At 36.0% G+C, this 18520-nt stretch overlaps 1 protein-coding gene across 2 annotated transcripts; it reads right to left on the minus strand.

Annotated features, from left to right (window-relative positions):
- Positions 1-947: 947 nt before the first annotated feature.
- Positions 948-18081, minus strand: LOC116717252 (uncharacterized). 2 transcript variants are annotated; one of them, XM_032558483.1, is made up of 18 exons: positions 17834-18081; positions 17319-17388; positions 16633-16965; positions 16203-16508; positions 14657-14986; positions 14238-14543; positions 13358-13687; positions 10219-10521; positions 9379-9708; positions 8980-9291; positions 8203-8508; positions 7341-7643; positions 6617-6922; positions 3850-4155; positions 3171-3473; positions 2504-2582; positions 2171-2228; positions 948-2085 (listed from the first exon to the last, which is right to left on the minus strand). In XM_032558483.1, exons 2-18 carry the CDS (start codon positions 17362-17364, stop codon positions 1990-1992), a joined length of 4353 nt encoding a protein of 1450 aa, XP_032414374.1. In that variant the 5' UTR covers positions 17365-17388; positions 17834-18081; the 3' UTR covers positions 948-1989. The 2 variants fall into 2 exon arrangements, with proteins under 2 accessions (XP_032414374.1, XP_032414375.1); XM_032558484.1 differs by lacking the exons at positions 14238-14543; positions 14657-14986.
- Positions 18082-18520: the final 439 nt, after the last annotated feature.

Raw genomic sequence — 18520 nt, forward strand, 5'->3', positions numbered from 1 at the left:
GCAGCATAATTTATCTATTAAAGCTCTGTGTGTGGACATAACAACAACTTGTGATGCAACTTTCCACAGGTTCAGATGCAATAGTCCATCTTAGGATATTTTTACAAGTTCTGCTTTGACCAGGCTGCATAAGGCTGTGGTTAATGTTTTCTTTGTTAGGGTTCATGCTGCATGAATGGGTGTGTGAAAGGGTGTAGTGTGAAGGACTTTGGATCCTTTGCACTTGGTAGAGCACTATACAAGTAAAAGCTATGATTACCTATGATGGTAGCTCTAGTCTGCTATAGATTTCTAGTGAACTTCTTGTGTCTCTTGTATCTCCAGTCTCTTGTTGCCTTGTTTTCTGTGTTCCAGGTATACCTGAAGCTTTTGTGTTTTCTCCAATCCACCTAAGGGATAACTTACTGTATTTGTGTACTGCCAACAGCAGCCTGACATTTTCAGTTCCTTCACCAGCATCAAGCTCTCGTCAGGATTAAACCCAGGCAGCAGGTCAAAAACAGATGGTTTGTTTTAGTTTTGTTTTAGTTTTTTCCCTTACATGTTGGTGTGTTTTTGTATTAGTTGTAAAAAAGAGACTAAAGAGGAAGTGGACAAAATGTGGCTGCAAAAACCACATCAATACTCTTAAAAAAGACTTGCTGGCACAGCTGATGCTTTCATTTCTTTTCTTTTTTTTTGTTGAGAAGTTTTAAAAATCCTACTATGAATGAAATAGTGTTAGAGGCCAAAACAGGCACTAAGCAACAATTCAAACAACATTTGCAACCACGCTTGCCCTGAGGCAGACTGACAATCAGTGGGCTCTTTGACCTCCACCAGCAGGCAAAGCAGGGGGAGTGTTTTTCCCAAGGACATAATAACAGAGCAGGAGTTCAAACTGGCAACCTGCCCGTTACAGGACAAACTCCTACTTCTCACCAGAGTAATAATTACTACACTTAAACTTCTGTAAGAGTTAAACAATTTTATTGGGACTTTTGTTATGTACAGCATTAATTTTGGAATTTGATACACAAATTGCTTTAACTCACCCTTGTACAGACAAGATAGAATCAGAAGATTAAAAAATAACTGTGTTGCAGGTGCTACCTTCAAAAGAAGGTAATTTTGTTTAATAACCAAATCTTACCATGAGAATCAGAAACAAAATTTAAGAAAAAGTAAAGAAACTGAATACAAAGGCATGAATTGATAAGGACTAAAGAACAAGGAGATAATCAAAGATATAAATACAAAAGAAAACCAAATCTAGCATTTAAGGATTGTGACATTAATTCTGAAAAGAAATTATACAATTATGTGGCTTAGCCAGAAGTAGAGGGGAAACCAATCATTATTTTACAATCTGAAGAAAAGCTCAGCAGCATTTTTCACTGGTGACAAAATGGTGAAACTGACCCTGAAATGGTCAACTATATGATTCAAGCAAATGCATTTATGATGTAATTAATTGTTGTAGTGACACCAAAATCTAAACCTGGAAAAAAATTCTAGCATGATGTAATATTCAGCAATATTCTTTCTTTTTGGAAAAACAAAAATGTAAATGAAAACAAGCTACAACAGCTAAGATTCAGAGCAAGTTTGTTATATAAAAAAGATGCATTCCCAACTCCTGCAAACATAAAACCATAATCAGTGAATTTACATTTAAGCAGCAGAAGTCTGCAAGAATATTTACTTGTGTTTAGAGAAATAAATATGGATAATTTGAATCTCACTTAAAAAAAAAAATCAGGACTGTTTTATAAATAACAATACCAGCTTTAAGCTGTTTGGTACCACTAAATCATTGGGATTAATTTTGATCTTGAGCCCCAACAATAATAATGAGTGGTGAAACATAATGTGATTATGAATCCCAATGGCAATTTACCTTTAGAAGGAAAAGCAGCTGCTCTGTGACCACATAAGTAGAAAGTTCCTTTATCTATAAATGTTGTCGGATAATTCTAATGCCAGACTTCTTTTTCTTCTGTATAAAAGCTACAACGAATCATCAACGTCATTATTTAGGCTTCCCCTTTTCATAATCGATGTGATTTCTTTTATACTGATGTCATCTTCACTTGTGTTTTGTACCTAAAATTGAACACAAATATTTGAGCTAAAAATATGATGGGAGAAAAAAAGAAGAAATAAAAGACAAAGTCTAAAGACAATTTACCTTCGTCTGTTTGCCTCCAAATATATTATATAGAGGGTAATGGTGAGTCTTCTGAAACCTGTAAAATGATATCTAATATGCATTCAGCTGTTCATTATTTGATGAACGAAGATCGCAGAGGAGGCAATCATGTCTTTGCAGACAAAACAATCTGTAATCTGTAATGCTGAAAATATAAAAGCTAAAAAATTATTTGTTTGGTGGGTGTGGAGGAGGAGAACAAGAAGTGTTTGTGAACGAGATATTGTACAGGAATGGCATGCAGCTGTCAGAGAGTATTACAAATGAAAAAAAGACTATTTTGATTTGATTTGATTTGAACTGCTCACCTACCTGATAACAAACAGCAAGACACACACTAAAACTAGTAAGATGACGGTTGTGCTGATGAACACAGAAATCTGCCCTTTACCTGAAATGCAAGATGGGAAAATATAGATTAGCACCATTACAAAGTCCTTTGTTGGTGTCATGATAATCAACAAATCATTAAATCATTAAAGTGTTAATATAAATCACTCACAAAGGGATATTTTCAGAGTTTTTAAAAAGTGATCATTGATTCTAAAACATTTCTGACTGACCAAGGGCCTCTTGTGGCTTAAAATTGGTGGTGGGATTAGCATTGAGTGATTAGAGAAACTCAGGGATCAACAAAGTGCATAAAAGAGATCCATTAATTATCTTCATAAAAATTTTCTAATCTTCATACTCTCATTTCAAATCAACTTCGGCCACAGGATCATTAAACAGTACTGATGAGGTGTCACTGGATGGTAATTCAGCTGAAGAAAACAGCAATTATTTAAGGACAAGTATTCAGAGTTTGGATTTACTCCTTACAACCTACTTGAATTTCTAATCACTTGGTTTTAAGGTGGACTTAGTTGAGTTGCATATTCACAACAGATCATGTATTAAATCAATTTATAGATAATAATAATAACAGATAATAGCAACAAAAAAATACACATTTATTTATATCAACAGACAAACCAACCTTGATTTTCTGCCAAAATGTTAGGGGATTTGATAAAAAGCTGTTTACTGTCTGATCCCAATGAATTGAAGGTGAAGCAGAGCAATGACGACAAGTTTCTGTCCTGTGACTGATTCACAGTGATGGTGCTCCTCAGATATGTGCCATTCAAAGAGTCAGTGATGACAAAAACCTCAGAGTGGTTGACAGGTTGCCCATTGAAAAGCCACTGTAACATTGGAGGGTTTCCCACAATTTCACATGAACATTTGATTTCATTTGTTGCATTGGTGCAATTAGAAGAAGGCAGGATCCTTGGAGGAACTGTAAAAGAAGAAGAGCAAATTGTCACCTGAAAATATGACAAGGCTTTCAAGATGTCAGGAATTAGGGATATGCTCTCCTTAATACAAACTTAATAAGGAAGATAGATTTGTTGTCCAGTCATTCTCTAAATTGCAGCACTTTTTTCTATTCACCAGAGACATTATTGTGTGTTATGCCTTTTTTATGAAGAAAGTGGGAATTTAGTCACTTTTTTCTGAGTACTATGTTTTAATATGGGTAAATAACAAAGTAAAGCAGAAACACTGACCAGTGTTCAAATGTAAAATAACAAACGTTTTGCAATAAACCATGTGTGAAATACTCAACTGTAAAATGTTGATAAAAATACGTGTAAATAAAATGAACAACAAACCTTGATTTTCTCCTAAAATCCTAGGTGAGTTGATGAAAAGCTGTTTACTGTCTGAACCCAAAGAATTGAAGCTGAAGCAGAGCAATGACGATAAGTTTCTCTCCTGCAGCTGATTCACAGTGATGGTGCTCCTCAGATACGTGTCATTCAGAGAGTGACTGATAGCATAAACCTTCCCAGATTGGTTGACTGGTTGCCCATTGAAAAGCCACAGCAAGATAGGAGGGTTTCCCACAATTTCACAGGAACAGTTGATTTGACTTGTTGTTTTGATGCAACTAGAAGAAGGCAGGATCCTCGGAGGAACTGTAAAAGAAAAAGAGGAGCAAATTGTCACCTAAAAATATAGAAAATACGGTTAAAATGGTTGGAGACATGTTTAAATCAGCTGTCAAAATAAATTAGGGATCACATTCTTTTAAAGACTTACTTAAGCCTGGAGCAAAAATGATACTTGAATATTTGAAACTGTGCATCAGAGATTTAGTTTGTTTCGATAAACCTAAATTGCTGAAACTGAGAATGTAGTGATTCTTGTTAATGTAATGTAATGTAATGTGATTCATAAGAGCGGACATTCTCTAAAAGTTAGGACATCTTATGATTTATTGTGTCCAAAAAGGAAAGAGATTCAAAAGGTTTTACTAGTAAAATGTCATAACAAGATCGATCAGCACAAGAACTTGCTGCTAAGTTGGTGCCAAGCAGTGTAGAGATAAATTCAGAGACAAAAACTATTGAAATACGAGTAGTCTTTCAATACTACTTGTATTGACTCCATGGATTACTGGATCCCTCGGATTACTGGACATGGCTACTGGACATGTCTAGTAACCATGTCCATGATTACTGTAATCCACCGTATTTTATTTTTGAAATGTCTTTTTGCCATAAAATCCCACAATTCCCACAGAATTGTGGGATTTGTAATAAAGGACAGCTTGCCTCCTTGCCATGGTTCCCAGCATTGGAACCTCCCACTCAGAGCTGGGCCTCATTTGAGCCTGTCACTGTGGAAGACATTTCAACCATCATGAAAAAAATGAAACCGTCCTCTGGTACTTTAGATGTTCTTCCTTTTAAACTGTTTGTGAGGGTTTTTGACTCCATTGGGCCCTATATTGCTAAAATGTTTAACATGTCTTTGCTTAGTGGTGTGTTTCCTTGTCTTTTCAAGCATGCCATTGTGGAGCCACAGTTAAAGAAAACAGGACTGGACTCTTCCGAACTCAAGAATTTCCGGCCAATATCCAAGACCCCTTTCTTGGCCAAAGTCCTGGAAAAGGTAGTCTGCACCCAACTTAGATCATTTTTGCAGGTAAATGACATTTATGACACTTTTCAATCTGGGTATCGTGAGTTTCACTCCACTGAAACAGCCCTGTTGAAGGTGTTTAGTGATATTATGATGGCAGCTGACACCGGTAAATGTTCTGTGCTGGTTTTGTTGGATCTGTCATCGGCGTTTGATACAGTGGACCATGGCATCCTGATAAACAGGCTCCAACATTTGGTTGGAATGTCGGGTTGCGTTTTGAAATGGTTCACCTCTTACCTGGCTGGCAGAACTTTTAGTGTGTCAGTGGGAAATGCAGTGTCTGATTCTGCAGAGCTTTTGTGGGGTGTGCCGCAGGGATCGGTCTTGGGACCTGTTCTGTTCCTGCTGTACCTACTTCCTCTGAGCAGGGTCATCCAGAAGTTCAGTGATGTGTCCTATCATCTGTACGCCGATGATCTGCAACTGTACTGCTCTTTCAAGCCAAGTGAGCCACATAAACTTTGCACTCTCACTAGTTGTTTGGCCGAAGTGACAAAATGGCTCACTGAAAACAGCCTATCATTGAACTCCGACAAGACCGAGACCTTGATTGTTGCTCCTGACAGTGCTGTGCCTGGAATTAAGCAGCACCTCGGAAACTTGAGCTGCACAGTTAAAAGCAACCTGCGCAACCTGGGTGTTTTCATGGATGGAGCGATGTCTATGGAGCAGCACATAAATCAGCTTGTTAGGAACTGCTTTTTCCAAATTCGGAACATTTCTAAACTTCGTAAGATGGTGACTTATGGTGAGCTTGAGATGATTGTTCATGCTTTTGTCTCATCGAGATTGGATTATTGTAACAGTCTGTTCACATGTCTTAACAAGAGGGAGTTTGCGCGTCTGCAGGTTGTACAAAACTCTGCTGCACGCCTGCTCACTCGCACTCACAGGAGGGAACATATTACACCCATCCTCAAAAGTTTGCACTGGCTGCCTGTATCTTACAGGATGCACTACAAAATCCTGGTACTGACTTTTAGAGCTCTTCATGGACAGGCGCCAGACTATATTAAGAACCTCATCCAGCCTTATGTTTCGACTAGGAGCCTCAGGTCGTCCAATCTGAACTTGCTGATGGTTCCTCGGACCCTTTTTAAGACTCGAGGAGACAGATCTTTTAAAGCTGTGGCGCCTCGCCTCTGGAATGAGCTACCTTGTACCATTCGATCTTTGGATTGTATAGACACTTTTAGGAAACAACTTAAGACCCACTTTTTTAAACTTGCTTTTTAGCTTAATACTGTGTTTTATTGTTTTGTATGTTGCTTTTAATTTATTTTATTTTATTTTATTTTATTTTTTTTACACTTTGTGCAGCACTTTGTGACCCTGGTCTGTGAAAAGCGCTATAGAAATAAAGTTTACTTACTTACTTACTTAAAATCAAGTGTTATGTTTTTGATTTGTGAATGGTAAACAATATGCATTATAGGAATAGAGACAAACCTTGATTTTCTGCTATAATCTGAGGCGAGTTCATAAAAAGCTGTTTACTGTCTGATCCCAATGAATTGAAGCTGAAGCAGAGCAATGACGACATGTTTCTCTCCTGCAGCTGATTCACAGTGATGGTGCTCCTCAGATATGTGCCATTCAAAGAGTCAGTGATGATAAAACCCTTCCCAGATTGGTTGACAAGTTGCCCATTGAAAAGCCACTGCAACATTGGAGGGTTTCCTACAATTTCACAGGAACAGTTGATTTGACTTCTTGTTTTGATACAAGCGGAAGAGGGCAGGATCCTCGGAGGAACTGTAAAAAAAGTAGAGCAAAAAAGGTTTCCAAAATGAATTAATATGTCTAAATCAACATTTGACACATTTTTGATGAATCTCATGTTTTCCAATTAAGCTAAACTCTTAAAAGCTAATAATTTATATACATAATTAAAAGTTTTCAGTTCTAGAATGTGATGACACATATCAATCAGCAGTTAACCTGCTGCTCTGTTTCTGCAGAGATTAATGAAAATTAAGTCAGTTGAGGGCAATGGGAATTGGTGAAGTATAAGTAATCAGTGTTGGTATCTAACTGCTAAACCACCAGGACAGTCCAACAAGCTTTTACGATGGACTTGACTTTTTGTTTCATTATTCAATACATTTTCTGTAAAATAATTGATTTATAAATAAAAAACAAACAACATATATAAATAAAACAATGAACTAACCTTGATTTTCTCCTGAAATGTGAGGGGAATTAATAAAAAGCTGTTTACTGTCTGATCCCAATGAATTGAAGGTGAAGCAGAGCAATGACGACAAGTTTCTGTCCTGTGACTGATTCACAGTGATGGTGCTCCTCAGATATGTGCCATTCAAAGAGTCAGTGATGACAAAATTCTCAGATTGGTTTACAGGTTGCCCATTGAAAAACCACTGCAAGATGGGAGGGTTTCCCACAATTTCACAGGAACAGTTGATTTGGTTTGTGCGTTGAATGCAACTAGAAGAGGGCAGGATCCTTGGAGAAACTGTAAAAAAGTAGAGCAAATTGTCACCTGAAATTATGGTAAATACGGTTTCCAAAGTGAATGAGCACTTTTAAATCATCTGTGAAAACATTTGTGATGAGTCATATATTTTACATTTTCTTAAGCCATCAAAAAAGTTGCATAAATAAACAATAACAACTTAGTTTGTGATTGTTCTTATGTATTCTTGTCAGTAGCTAGCTGAATTATAAACACAGCAATCTATGTAAAAAAAAAATACTGTAAAATAGACATTTTCATTAAGATCTTCTAACATCTATGGTATAACTTCGGGAGTATTTAGAAAAATGATAGAATGTAGATAAGAGAAAAAACTTGTATGGGTAATGGATTATTATCTGTATCATATTGTGACCACTGGGTGTCACTGTGGTTCAACAAAAATATGGCGGACCATTGTACAGAAGAAAGGCTGCTAGTCGGGAGAGCAAACAATTTATGTAATCATGTAAGGATTGGTTATTTGTTTATTTAGCTTTATTTTACGAGGATACAAAAACCCATTGAAATTAAAAACCTCATTTGAAGATGAACAAACCTTGATTTTCTGCTGGAATATGAGGTGAGTTGATGAAAAGCTGTTTACTGTCTGATCCCAATGAATTGAAGCTGAAGCAGAGCAATGACGATAAGTTTCTCTCCTGCAGCTGATTCACAGTGATGGTGCTCCTCAGATACGTGTCATTCAGAGAGTGACTGATAGCATAAACCTTCCCAGATTGGTTGACTGGTTGCCCATTGAAAAGCCACAGCAAGATAGGAGGGTTTCCCACAATTTCACAGGAACAGTTGATTTGACTTGTTGTTTTGATGCAACTAGAAGAGGGCAGGATCTTTGGACGAACTGTTAAGATGCAGAGCAAATTATTAACTTTAAATATGGTAAATAGGGTTTTCAAAATCAGTTAAAGCATATTTGAAGTAACAAATGCATAGCCTGTTTTTTCAGCATCACTGCAGCAGGAAGTATGCGATCTTGGCACTATGTAAAAGGTGAAAAAGGAAATCTTAAAAATATGATATTACATAGCACATGTACTGTATGTAATATAAGTTAGCTTTCACTTCTGGTTATATTCACTGCATTTAAACACCCTTCTCTTCATAGCTCTTTTTTCCCCTCACGCTGTCTCTAAACCACTTTCCCACTTTCTTCCCTTTTTTGTCTGATGTCAGATTTAACACAATTTCCACTAGCCTCCTTATGGGCAATGACATTGTGTAGTGTGGTTTCTCTGGGATGAAGTTTAAAGTTAGCATAACTGAAACAAATGTAGATATAGTACTTAAAATGTGAACAAAGAAACTAACTTACACAAAATCTCTGTTTTCAAACTTGTAGTAAGTGATGAGTCAGAGTTTCCATTCCCCATCTTGTAAGTAGCAGTACAGGAGATGTTCTGTCTGTGATGGAGATTGGTAGCAATGAAACTCAGGACAGAGGTCTTAGCTGTAGATTTATTTGGGCTCATCTGCATTGTCTCCATAATATCCCCCATTTTGGGGGTCCATGTCAGAGTTGGGGGATGAGTTAGGCATGGAGATGGAGTAGAGCATGTCAAATTCACCCAGTCTCCCTCCTTCCCCTCCAGTATGGACACAGTCAGAGTTGGTGAGGGAAAATGTTCTTGGAGGAAGGTTTCATCATATCATTTGGTAGGCAAAAATGCAAACATAGATTAATAAATACAATAACTCAAATTTAGAAACCTACCTTTGACATCAATTTTTACACTTGCTTCTTTAAACGTGTATCTAAGAGTTTTGCAATCCAGTCTAAAGTAATATAAGCTGGAATGATTAGGCTGGACATTATAGAAGGTGGTGGTGCAGTTTTTCTCTGTTAGGTTCCCAGTTACTGGATTTGTATCTGTTAGTCTTGCGTCAGTGCTTTCCAAGTAAACCCACAGAGCTTTGCATTCCCCATGCAAGTGTTTTTCATATTCTCTTTGCAGCTCAAAGGAGCATGGAATAGTGACACAGGTCCCACTCAGAACTTGTACAGTCTGCGGCAGAGAGATCTCAAACTTGTCACACTCAGGGCCTGAAGAACAAAACAGTTTAGAAAAAGAAAGTCAAATAATCATAAACGAGAAGTGTTGATTTTTGCCTTCCTCCAAACTTGATTAGTGCCTTAGCAGTCTTTTCACAAAATATGTTTTATTTTATTTGAATATTATTTTAAAATAATACTTTAATTATTATGTTTTTAGTAAAAGTAATGTGAAGCAGATTTACTCCTACAAGAGAATTTTTTTTTGTCTAGCCAACACTTCTCACTGGTCTATTTCTTTATGTTTTACACAATAAATAATAAAAAATTGCATGCATTATAATTTAGGTAAGTTTGAATAGAAATTAAATGACCCTAAATATTCAAATAAATTGAACAAATTTTTACAAGCTACTTCTTTCGTTTTGTAAATGAAATGTAATGGAGAAGAATATATATAAATATTGTATTTGGAACTCAAGGAAGATAAATTCAATACAATTACCCAAAACACATAATTGCTTTAAAATTTTAACAGTTTAGAAAAATAATACAACTCACATTGAATATTTGCTCTTGTGGAAAAGGTTACAGCACGGCTTTCATCTTGTTTCTGGTAGGCAGCAGCGCAGGAGATTTGTCCATGATTCTGACGAGAAGCAGTGAAGTTCAGAACCGATATCCTCATGGGAGTTTTCCCCTGATTCTCCAACAGTTTCTCCTGACTGTTATGTAGTGGGGGGGTCCATGTCAGATTTGGAGGATGAGACAGACAGGGAACCAAAGCAGAGCAGGTCAGACTCACTGAGTCTCCGTTCTTCACCACCAATGTGGATGGAGTCAGAGTTGGTGTGGGAAAATTATCTGGGAGAAGAGCGACAATGATATCATCCAGTACGTTTAATAAGTAACTTGTCAAACACAACAAATGTTAATGTTAATAAAGTTTAAGAAAACCTACCTTTGACTTCAATTTTTACACTTGCTGTTTTAAAAGTGTATTTGAGACCATCACAATCCAGTCTAAAGTTATAGGTGTTGGAATGGCCATGCTGCATGTTGCTGAAGGTGGTGGTGCAGTTTTTCTCCGTTAAGTTTCCTGTCACTGGGTTTGTATCTGTTAGTCTTGGGTCACTGCTCTCTGTGTAAACCCACAGAGCTCTGCATCCTCCATTTAAATATTGTTCATATTTTCTCTTCATGCTAAAAGAGCAGGGGACGGTGACACAGGATCCTCTCAGAACTTGTACAGTCTGTGGTAGAGAGATTTCAAACTGGCCACAGCTTCTGCCTGAAAAACAAAAGAGTTTTAGGAAAAAGTAGTGAGATAATAAATTGGGTTTTTGTCATCCTATTCTTGTAGCATTTTAACAAAAATGTAATATGTTATTAGCTGTAGGACTAGCAGTAGTATTTGTTTGATTATATTTTTAAAAAATAATCCTCTGTGCTTTTTGCACTGAATTTGTAACATTATTTCTTTTAGTTCACAAAGTAAGTTGAAATGCTGGTTTTAGACTTCTTGTTTGATCAGGTATTTGAACACAAGTTCACGTTATTAATGCTTTAAGTTCTATCAGAAGCTTTATCTAGTAACACCTGTCATTACAATTCCTGTAATTATTTTCTCAATTTATATTATAAGCAAATTTATTTGCATTACACTATAAAATAAATTCAATTCTTTAGTACCACAAAGACTCAGAAAGTTGTTGTTTTAGGAGAGGTTACCAGCTTGCTTCTGTCACATTCTACAAAGCAGTTCACATGGTAGAACAAGTTATTGCAGGTAAGTTTTTACAGTCTAATTTACTATCGTTTCAGTATGAGTAGGCTACAATGTTAATCAAGTTACTATTTTAACATTTTTGGAAGAAACTAAACTTACACAAAATAGTTGTTGTTGAGGTCAAAGTTGTATCAGAGTTTCCATCTTGTTTCTTGTAGACAGCGTTGCAACTGATTTTCTCTCCATCATGAAGGTAAGAAGCATTAAAGTTCAGAACAGAGATCTTGACCAGAGTTTTGTCCTGATTCTCCTGCAGTGTCTCCTCACTCTCCCCCAGTGTGGGGTCCATGTCAGATTTGGAGGATGAGACAGACAGGAAACGGGAGCAGAGCAGGTCAGACTCACTGAGTCTCCATCAATCACCTCCAATGTGGATGGAATCAGAGTTGGTGAGGGAAAATTATCTGGGAGGAAGGGTCAATGATATCATGCATTGAGCAAGAATCCGAGTTTGTTGCTTATTTAAATTTTGAAATGTAGTGAGAAAATGATAATAAAATGGAAAGATAGAAATGAAGTAAGAAAAGTTAGTTGATACAAATAATGTTGATAAAACATTTACCTTTGACTTCAATTTTTACACTTGCTGACTTAAAAGTGTATTTGAGACCATTACAATCCAGTCTAAAGTTATAGGTGTTGGAATGGCCATGCTGCATGTTGCTGAAGGTGGTGGTGCAGTTTTTCTCCGTTAAGTTTCCTGTCACTGGGTTTGTATCTGTTAGTCTAGGATCACTGCTATCTGAGTAAACCCACAGAGCTCTGCATCCTCCATTTAAATATTGTTCATATTTTCTCTTCATGCTAAAAGAGCAGGGGACGGTGACACATGATCCTCTCAGAACTTGTACAGTCTGTGGTAGAGAGATTTCAAACTGGCCACAGCTTCTGCCTGAAGAACAAAAGAGGTTTAGGAAAAAGTAATGAGGTAATAAATTGGGTTTTTGCTTACTTTTGTCAGCCTATTCTTATAACATTTTAACAAAAATTGTAATTTGTTGTAATTAGCTGTAGGAATAGCATTAGTATTTTTAGAGAAAAAGTAATTCTTTCAGTGTACTATATTTGCAAGGTTATCTTTTGTATTTTTTGTAGTTCAGAAAGTAAGTTGATACAGTGGTTTTAGACTTCTTCTAAAACATAAGGTCACATTATAAATGTTTTAAGATTAGTCAGAAACTTTATCAAATAATATCTGTCAGTTATCCAATTCATGTAATTATTTACTCTACTTATTATATAATCAAACTTCTTGGCATTGCATCAATAAACTCAAGTCTTTAATTCCACAAAGACTCAGAAAGTTGTCCTAGTTTTAAAATAGGAGTTGTAACCAACTTCCTTCAGTCATCTTCCAAAAAGTTGTTTTATTTCAGTATGATTAAGTCACAACATTAATCAAGTTATTATTTTACCATGTTTAAAAGAAACAACAAACTTACACAAAATAGTTGTTGTTGAGGTCAAAGTTGTATCAGAGTTTCCATCTTGTTTCTTGTAGACAGCATTGCAACTTATTTTCTCTCCATCATGAAGGTAAGAAGCATTAAAGTTCAGAACAGAGATCTTGACCAGAGTTTTGTCCTGATTCTCCTGCAGTGTCTCCTCACTCTCCCCCAGTGTGGGGGTCCATGTCAGATTTGGAGGACGAGACAGACAGGAAACGGGAGCAGAGCAGGTCAGACTCACCGAGTCTCCATCATTCATCTCCAATGTGGATGGAGTCAGAGTTGGTGAGGGAAAATTATCTGGGAGGAAGGGTCAATGATATCATACAGTGAGCAAGAATCTGAGTTTGTTGCTTATTTAAATTGTGAAATGTAGTGAGAAAATGATAATAAAATGGAAAGATAGAAATGAAGTAAGAAAACTATAATTAGTGGATACAAATAATGTTGATAAAACATTTACCTTTGACTTCAATTTTTACACTTGCTGTTTTAAAAGTGTATTTGAGACCATTACAATCCAGTCTAAGGTTATAGGTGTTGGAATGGCCATGCTGCATGTTGCTGAAGGTGGTGGTGCAGTTTTTCTCCGTTAAGTTTCCTGTCACTGGGTTTGTATCTGTTAGTCTAGGATCACTGCTATCTGAGTAAACCCACAGAGCTCTGCATCCTCCATTTAAATATTGTTCATATTTTCTCTTCATGCTAAAAGAGCAGGGGACGGTGACACATGATCCTCTCAGAACTTGTACAGTCTGTGGTAGAGAGATTTCAAACTGGCCACAGCTTCTGCCTGAAGAACAAAAGAGGTTTAGGAAAAAGTAATGAGGTAATAAATTGGGTTTTTGCTTACTTTTGTCAGCCTATTCTTATAACATTTTAACAAAAATTGTAATTTGTTGTAATTAGCTGTAGGAATAGCATTAGTATTTTTAGAGAAAAAGTAATTCTTTCAGTGTACTATATTTGCAAGGTTATCTTTTGTATTTTTTGTAGTTCAGAAAGTAAGTTGATACAGTGGTTTTAGACTTCTTCTAAAACATAAGGTCACATTATAAATGTTTTAAGATTAGTCAGAAACTTTATCAAATAATATCTGTCAGTTATCCAATTCATGTAATTATTTACTCTACTTATTATATAATCAAACTTCTTGGCATTGCATCAATAAACTCAAGTCTTTAATTCCACAAAGACTCAGAAAGTTGTCCTAGTTTTAAAATAGGAGTTGTAACCAACTTCCTTCAGTCATCTTCCAAAAAGTTGTTTTATTTCAGTATGATTAAGTCACAACATTAATCAAGTTATTATTTTACCATGTTTAAAAGAAACAACAAACTTACACAAAATAGTTGTTGTTGAGGTCAAAGTTGTATCAGAGTTTCCATCTTGTTTCTTGTAGACAGCATTGCAACTTATTTTCTCTCCATCATGAAGGTAAGAAGCATTAAAGTTCAGAACAGAGATCTTGACCAGAGTTTTGTCCTGATTCTCCTGCAGTGTCTCCTCACTCTCCCCCAGTGTGGGGGTCCATGTCAGATTTGGAGGACGAGACAGACAGGAAACGGGAGCAGAGCAGGTCAGACTCACCGAGTCTCCATCATTCATCTCCAATGTGGATGGAGTCAGAGTTGGTGAGGGAAAATTATCTGGGAGGAAGGGTCAATGATATCATACAGTGAGCAAGAATCTGAGTTGCTTGCTCACTATTTTTCAGCTTACATTGTAAAATTAAAAATTTATAAAAAACATTTAAACCTACCTATGACTTTAATGTTTACACTTGCTGACTTAAAAGTGTATTTGAGACCATTACAATCCAGTCTAAGGTTATAGGTGTTGGAATGGCCATGCTGCATGTTGCTGAAGGTGGTGGTGCAGTTTTTCTCTGTTAGGTTTCCTGTCACTGGGTTTGTATCTGTTAGTCTTGGGTCATTGCTATCTGAATAAACCCACAGAGCTCTACATTCTCCATTTAAATATTGTTCATATTTTCTCTTCATGCCAAAAGAACAGGGGACGGTGACACAGGATCCTCTCAGAACTTGTACAGTCTGTGGTAGAGAGATTTCAAACTGGCCACAGTTTCTGCCTGGAAAACAAAAGAGGTTTAGGAGAAATAGTGAAATTATATTTTTCGAGGGTCTTCTAAAATCATGACATTTTCCATGATTTTAGCTCTTTATATAATTATTAGAAAAATATGAAAGTGATGAAGTAAGTTCTTGATCATCTTGCCACAGATATGAGTTCTGGAGAAAGATGTTCAAATTTGCCAGGTTTGTTTGTAATTTTTTTTTCACTAAGAAAATTGTTTTATGCATATGATGTGTGTAAATACAGACCAGGTATCTCAAGTTGAGAAGCTATATAGTAATAATGAAGTTTGTTAGAGAAGTTAGTTTGTGGCCAGTGAATAGTTGCGCACTGACAGATTTAACATTCAGAGCAAATCTGTGCTTAAAAGGGTCAAACACAAGCACATTGCATTCTAACTCAACATCATGCAAATATGTCTGAAAAATAAAGGTTTGTGGCTTTTGCAATACCAGACGACCAAAGTCTACATGAAAAGACCTGTCAGTGACACCTAGACATAAAATCATTATCTCAGGCGTATTTTTGTAGAAATGTATAAAGTTCAGTGCAAGCTTTTAAATACTTCAGACAGTCCTTTAAATCCATCATGCAATAGTCACACTTCTGTTTTATGCAAAATAAATCTGTGTGTCATATGCATAATTAATAAAAGCAATCTTACACTGTATAAAAATGGAGCTGAGAAGTAGGAAATACATAGTGCATGAAATAGTTTCAAGAATTAAGCCCTGCTTTAGCCCACATAACCAAGGAGAGAGAACATAAAAAGTTCTCTCTGGTAGGTATGGCATGAACCATGCTAGTGCATTACCTAATGCTTAATGAAAATTGTGCAGCAGTGAACAGATGGACCAAACATTGCACAGCAGATACGCTTTCACACTGCTGCTGGAATATTTAGTGTGTAAAAACACATGTATATGATCAGAAAGTACTACACCAAAGATCATCATGTTTGAAACAGGATAAATCATAAGTTAGGAGAAGGTTTAGCATATGAGCACAAACATGTAGATCCAGACACCACGGTGAGAAATTAAACCCAATTTGACTTGAATGATTTGTCCAAATGGCATGCATGCATGTTAAAATCTTCAATAATAAGGAATTGATCATATTTTACCATGTTTTCTACCAAAAATATAAGTAGGCCACAATATTAATCAATCCATAATTCTGACATTTTAGAAACAGAAGAATTATCTTACACAAAATATTTGCTGTTGTGGAAAATGAGGCATCAGCACTTCCATCTTGTTTCCTGTACACAGATGTGCAGGAAATTTTCTCTCCATCGTGGAGGTAGGAAGCATTGAAGTTCAGGACAGAGGTCTTAACAAATGTCTTGTCTTGGTTTTCTTGCAGTGTCTCCTGACTGTAACCCAGTGTGGGGGTCCATGTCAGATTTGGAGGATGAGACAGACAAGGAACCGGAGCAGAGCAGGTCAGATTCACCGAGTCTCCATCATTCACCTCCAGTGTGGATGGAGTCAGAGTTGGTGAGGGAAGATCATCTGAGAAGAGGGTTCAGTAGTATAATTTATCGAATTGTATTATTGGCAACATGCAATACAATAAAAAACAACCCCTGCACACATAAATATTCGTCTAGCTAGCTAAATTGATAATAACACATACCTGTGACTGTGAGAGTCACACCAGCCATGGTAAATGTTCCTCTTAGAGAACTGCTGCAATCCAGTCTGAAGTAGTAAGTATTACTATGATCAGGTCGCATGTTGCCAAAAGTGGTGGTACAGTTTTTCTTTGTTAGGTCTCCTGTCACTGCATTTGTATCTGTCAATTGTGGATTGCTTTTATTCTTGTCAACCCATTTTGCTTCACATTGTTCATTTAGGTTGCCTTCATATTTGCTCGGTATGTCAAAGGAGCAGGGGACAGTCACACAGGATCCTCTCAAAACCCGTACAGTTTGCACCAAGGACACCTGAAACGTACTGCACAGGACACCTGAAAAACGACATCATTTGAAGAAGAAAAGGACCAACTATATTGTAATGTATGTTATGTTTAATATTTTAAAGTAAAGAATGAAAGCTTTGATGCCATAAATATTTGGAAAATACCTTATACAAAGCAACATTAATATGCAGTCTAGTCATTAGCAAATATGAATATGTGTCAAAATCATCTACAAATAAAGTCACTAATTTCACCCACAAATGAGAAACTAATAACTAGATACCAATTATTAACTAATCTTGCATTCCTGTAATCTGTAGTCTGGCCCATCATGCGTAGGATTTGATACAGTATAACTGTATTTTTTGTGGAAATCTACATTTTATCATTTACAAACTCACCATACAGCGAAGAGTCAATGAGAAGAAAAATCACAAGTCCAACCATCTTTGAATAATGAATGTTTATAGCCTACAAATCACATGTAAAACAGTTACTATGGTTGTTTTATAAAAAATACTTTAAATGTTAAAGAATATAAAATCAACTATTTTAATATATTTAGTTTTAAATTACTTGCATGAATAATAAGTAAAATGACTCAAAATGTTCCATCTGTATTCTGACAATATGATCTGGTAGGGTTCACATTCACATAGCACTTAAGTGATTATTAAAGGAACAACAAATTCCAGTGGTCCTTTGCTGATTGTACAATATTTAAATGCAAAATGAAACAAATTAAAAGAGAGCTAGAGTTCAAACAGGACATTCAAACAGAAACTTTGCAACTAATGTCTTTGAAGCAAATCTACAAACATTAAATTTATTTACCCATATTATCTTAATGTACAAAGTTCACATTTAAGTGAAAAATCAGTGGACTGACAAAAAGTTAGAAAGGAGAATATCTCACCTCTTATTAAAGACATCCACAACTTTTTTCCCTCAGTAGTTATAGTAAGCCATATTATTGTTGTTTAAAATTTTATGGCTCACATCTGCCCTACATTCTGTCTTTAGTGCACACAGAATGTGGAACTAAAAACTGAAAAAGGAGAAACTAACCAAACAGCTGACAGATGCAAAATAAAATATGACCTTAGAAATCTTTTGCATGAGGCTTCTTGAATTTAATTTTAAAAAAAGTCCCAGTAGAAGAAAAATTAACCCTTTCATGCATGAATTATGATCCTTTGTGTCAGAATTTTTTTTCCATTTTTTAAATTTTTTTTCTTAAGGCATAAAAAAGGTAGGAAATTTTTTTTGTAAAAATATATTTTTTTTTATTTTTTATTTTTATGTGATCAATTGTAATTTTGTCCAAATACAAAGTTGTTATTTGAAAAATACATCAGTAGTATTGTTCCTTTGGGGTTATCTGATGTCACAATATTTTTTTTACTTGCAAGAGTCGTCTACAGTAGAAGGAGGGACCGGGTCGGTTCTCATGCTTTTTTGTCTGTCGGCCATATTGTATTTAACAAAAATAATTTCTTGCATTTGCAGCTGATGGCCAGTAGTTGATGGTATATTTTATGATGCATTAGTGTCCACTTCAGTGGTCTGTGTGCATTTATAACATAAAAATCCACAGGAAGCA

The sequence above is a fragment of the Xiphophorus hellerii genome, chromosome 3 (assembly GCF_003331165.1).
Source record: "Xiphophorus hellerii strain 12219 chromosome 3, Xiphophorus_hellerii-4.1, whole genome shotgun sequence".
In the NCBI taxonomy this organism is placed as follows: Eukaryota; Metazoa; Chordata; class Actinopteri; order Cyprinodontiformes; family Poeciliidae; genus Xiphophorus; species Xiphophorus hellerii.

What these genes read in the sequence shown, in the direction of transcription:
- LOC116717252 (XM_032558483.1), bottom strand. Translation starts at nt 17,364, where the DNA reads ATGGTTGGACTTGTGATTTTTCTTCTCATTGACTCTTCGCTGTATG. An exon ending in TGTAAAAATTGATGTCAAAG is followed by an intron (nt 9,292 to 9,378) that starts GTAGGTTTCTAA and finishes CCTTCCTCCAAG; the next exon opens with AACATTTTCCCTCACCAACT. An exon ending in GATTATAGCAGAAAATCAAG is followed by an intron (nt 4,156 to 6,616) that starts GTTTGTCTCTAT and finishes TTTCTTTTACAG; the next exon opens with TTCCTCCGAGGATCCTGCCT.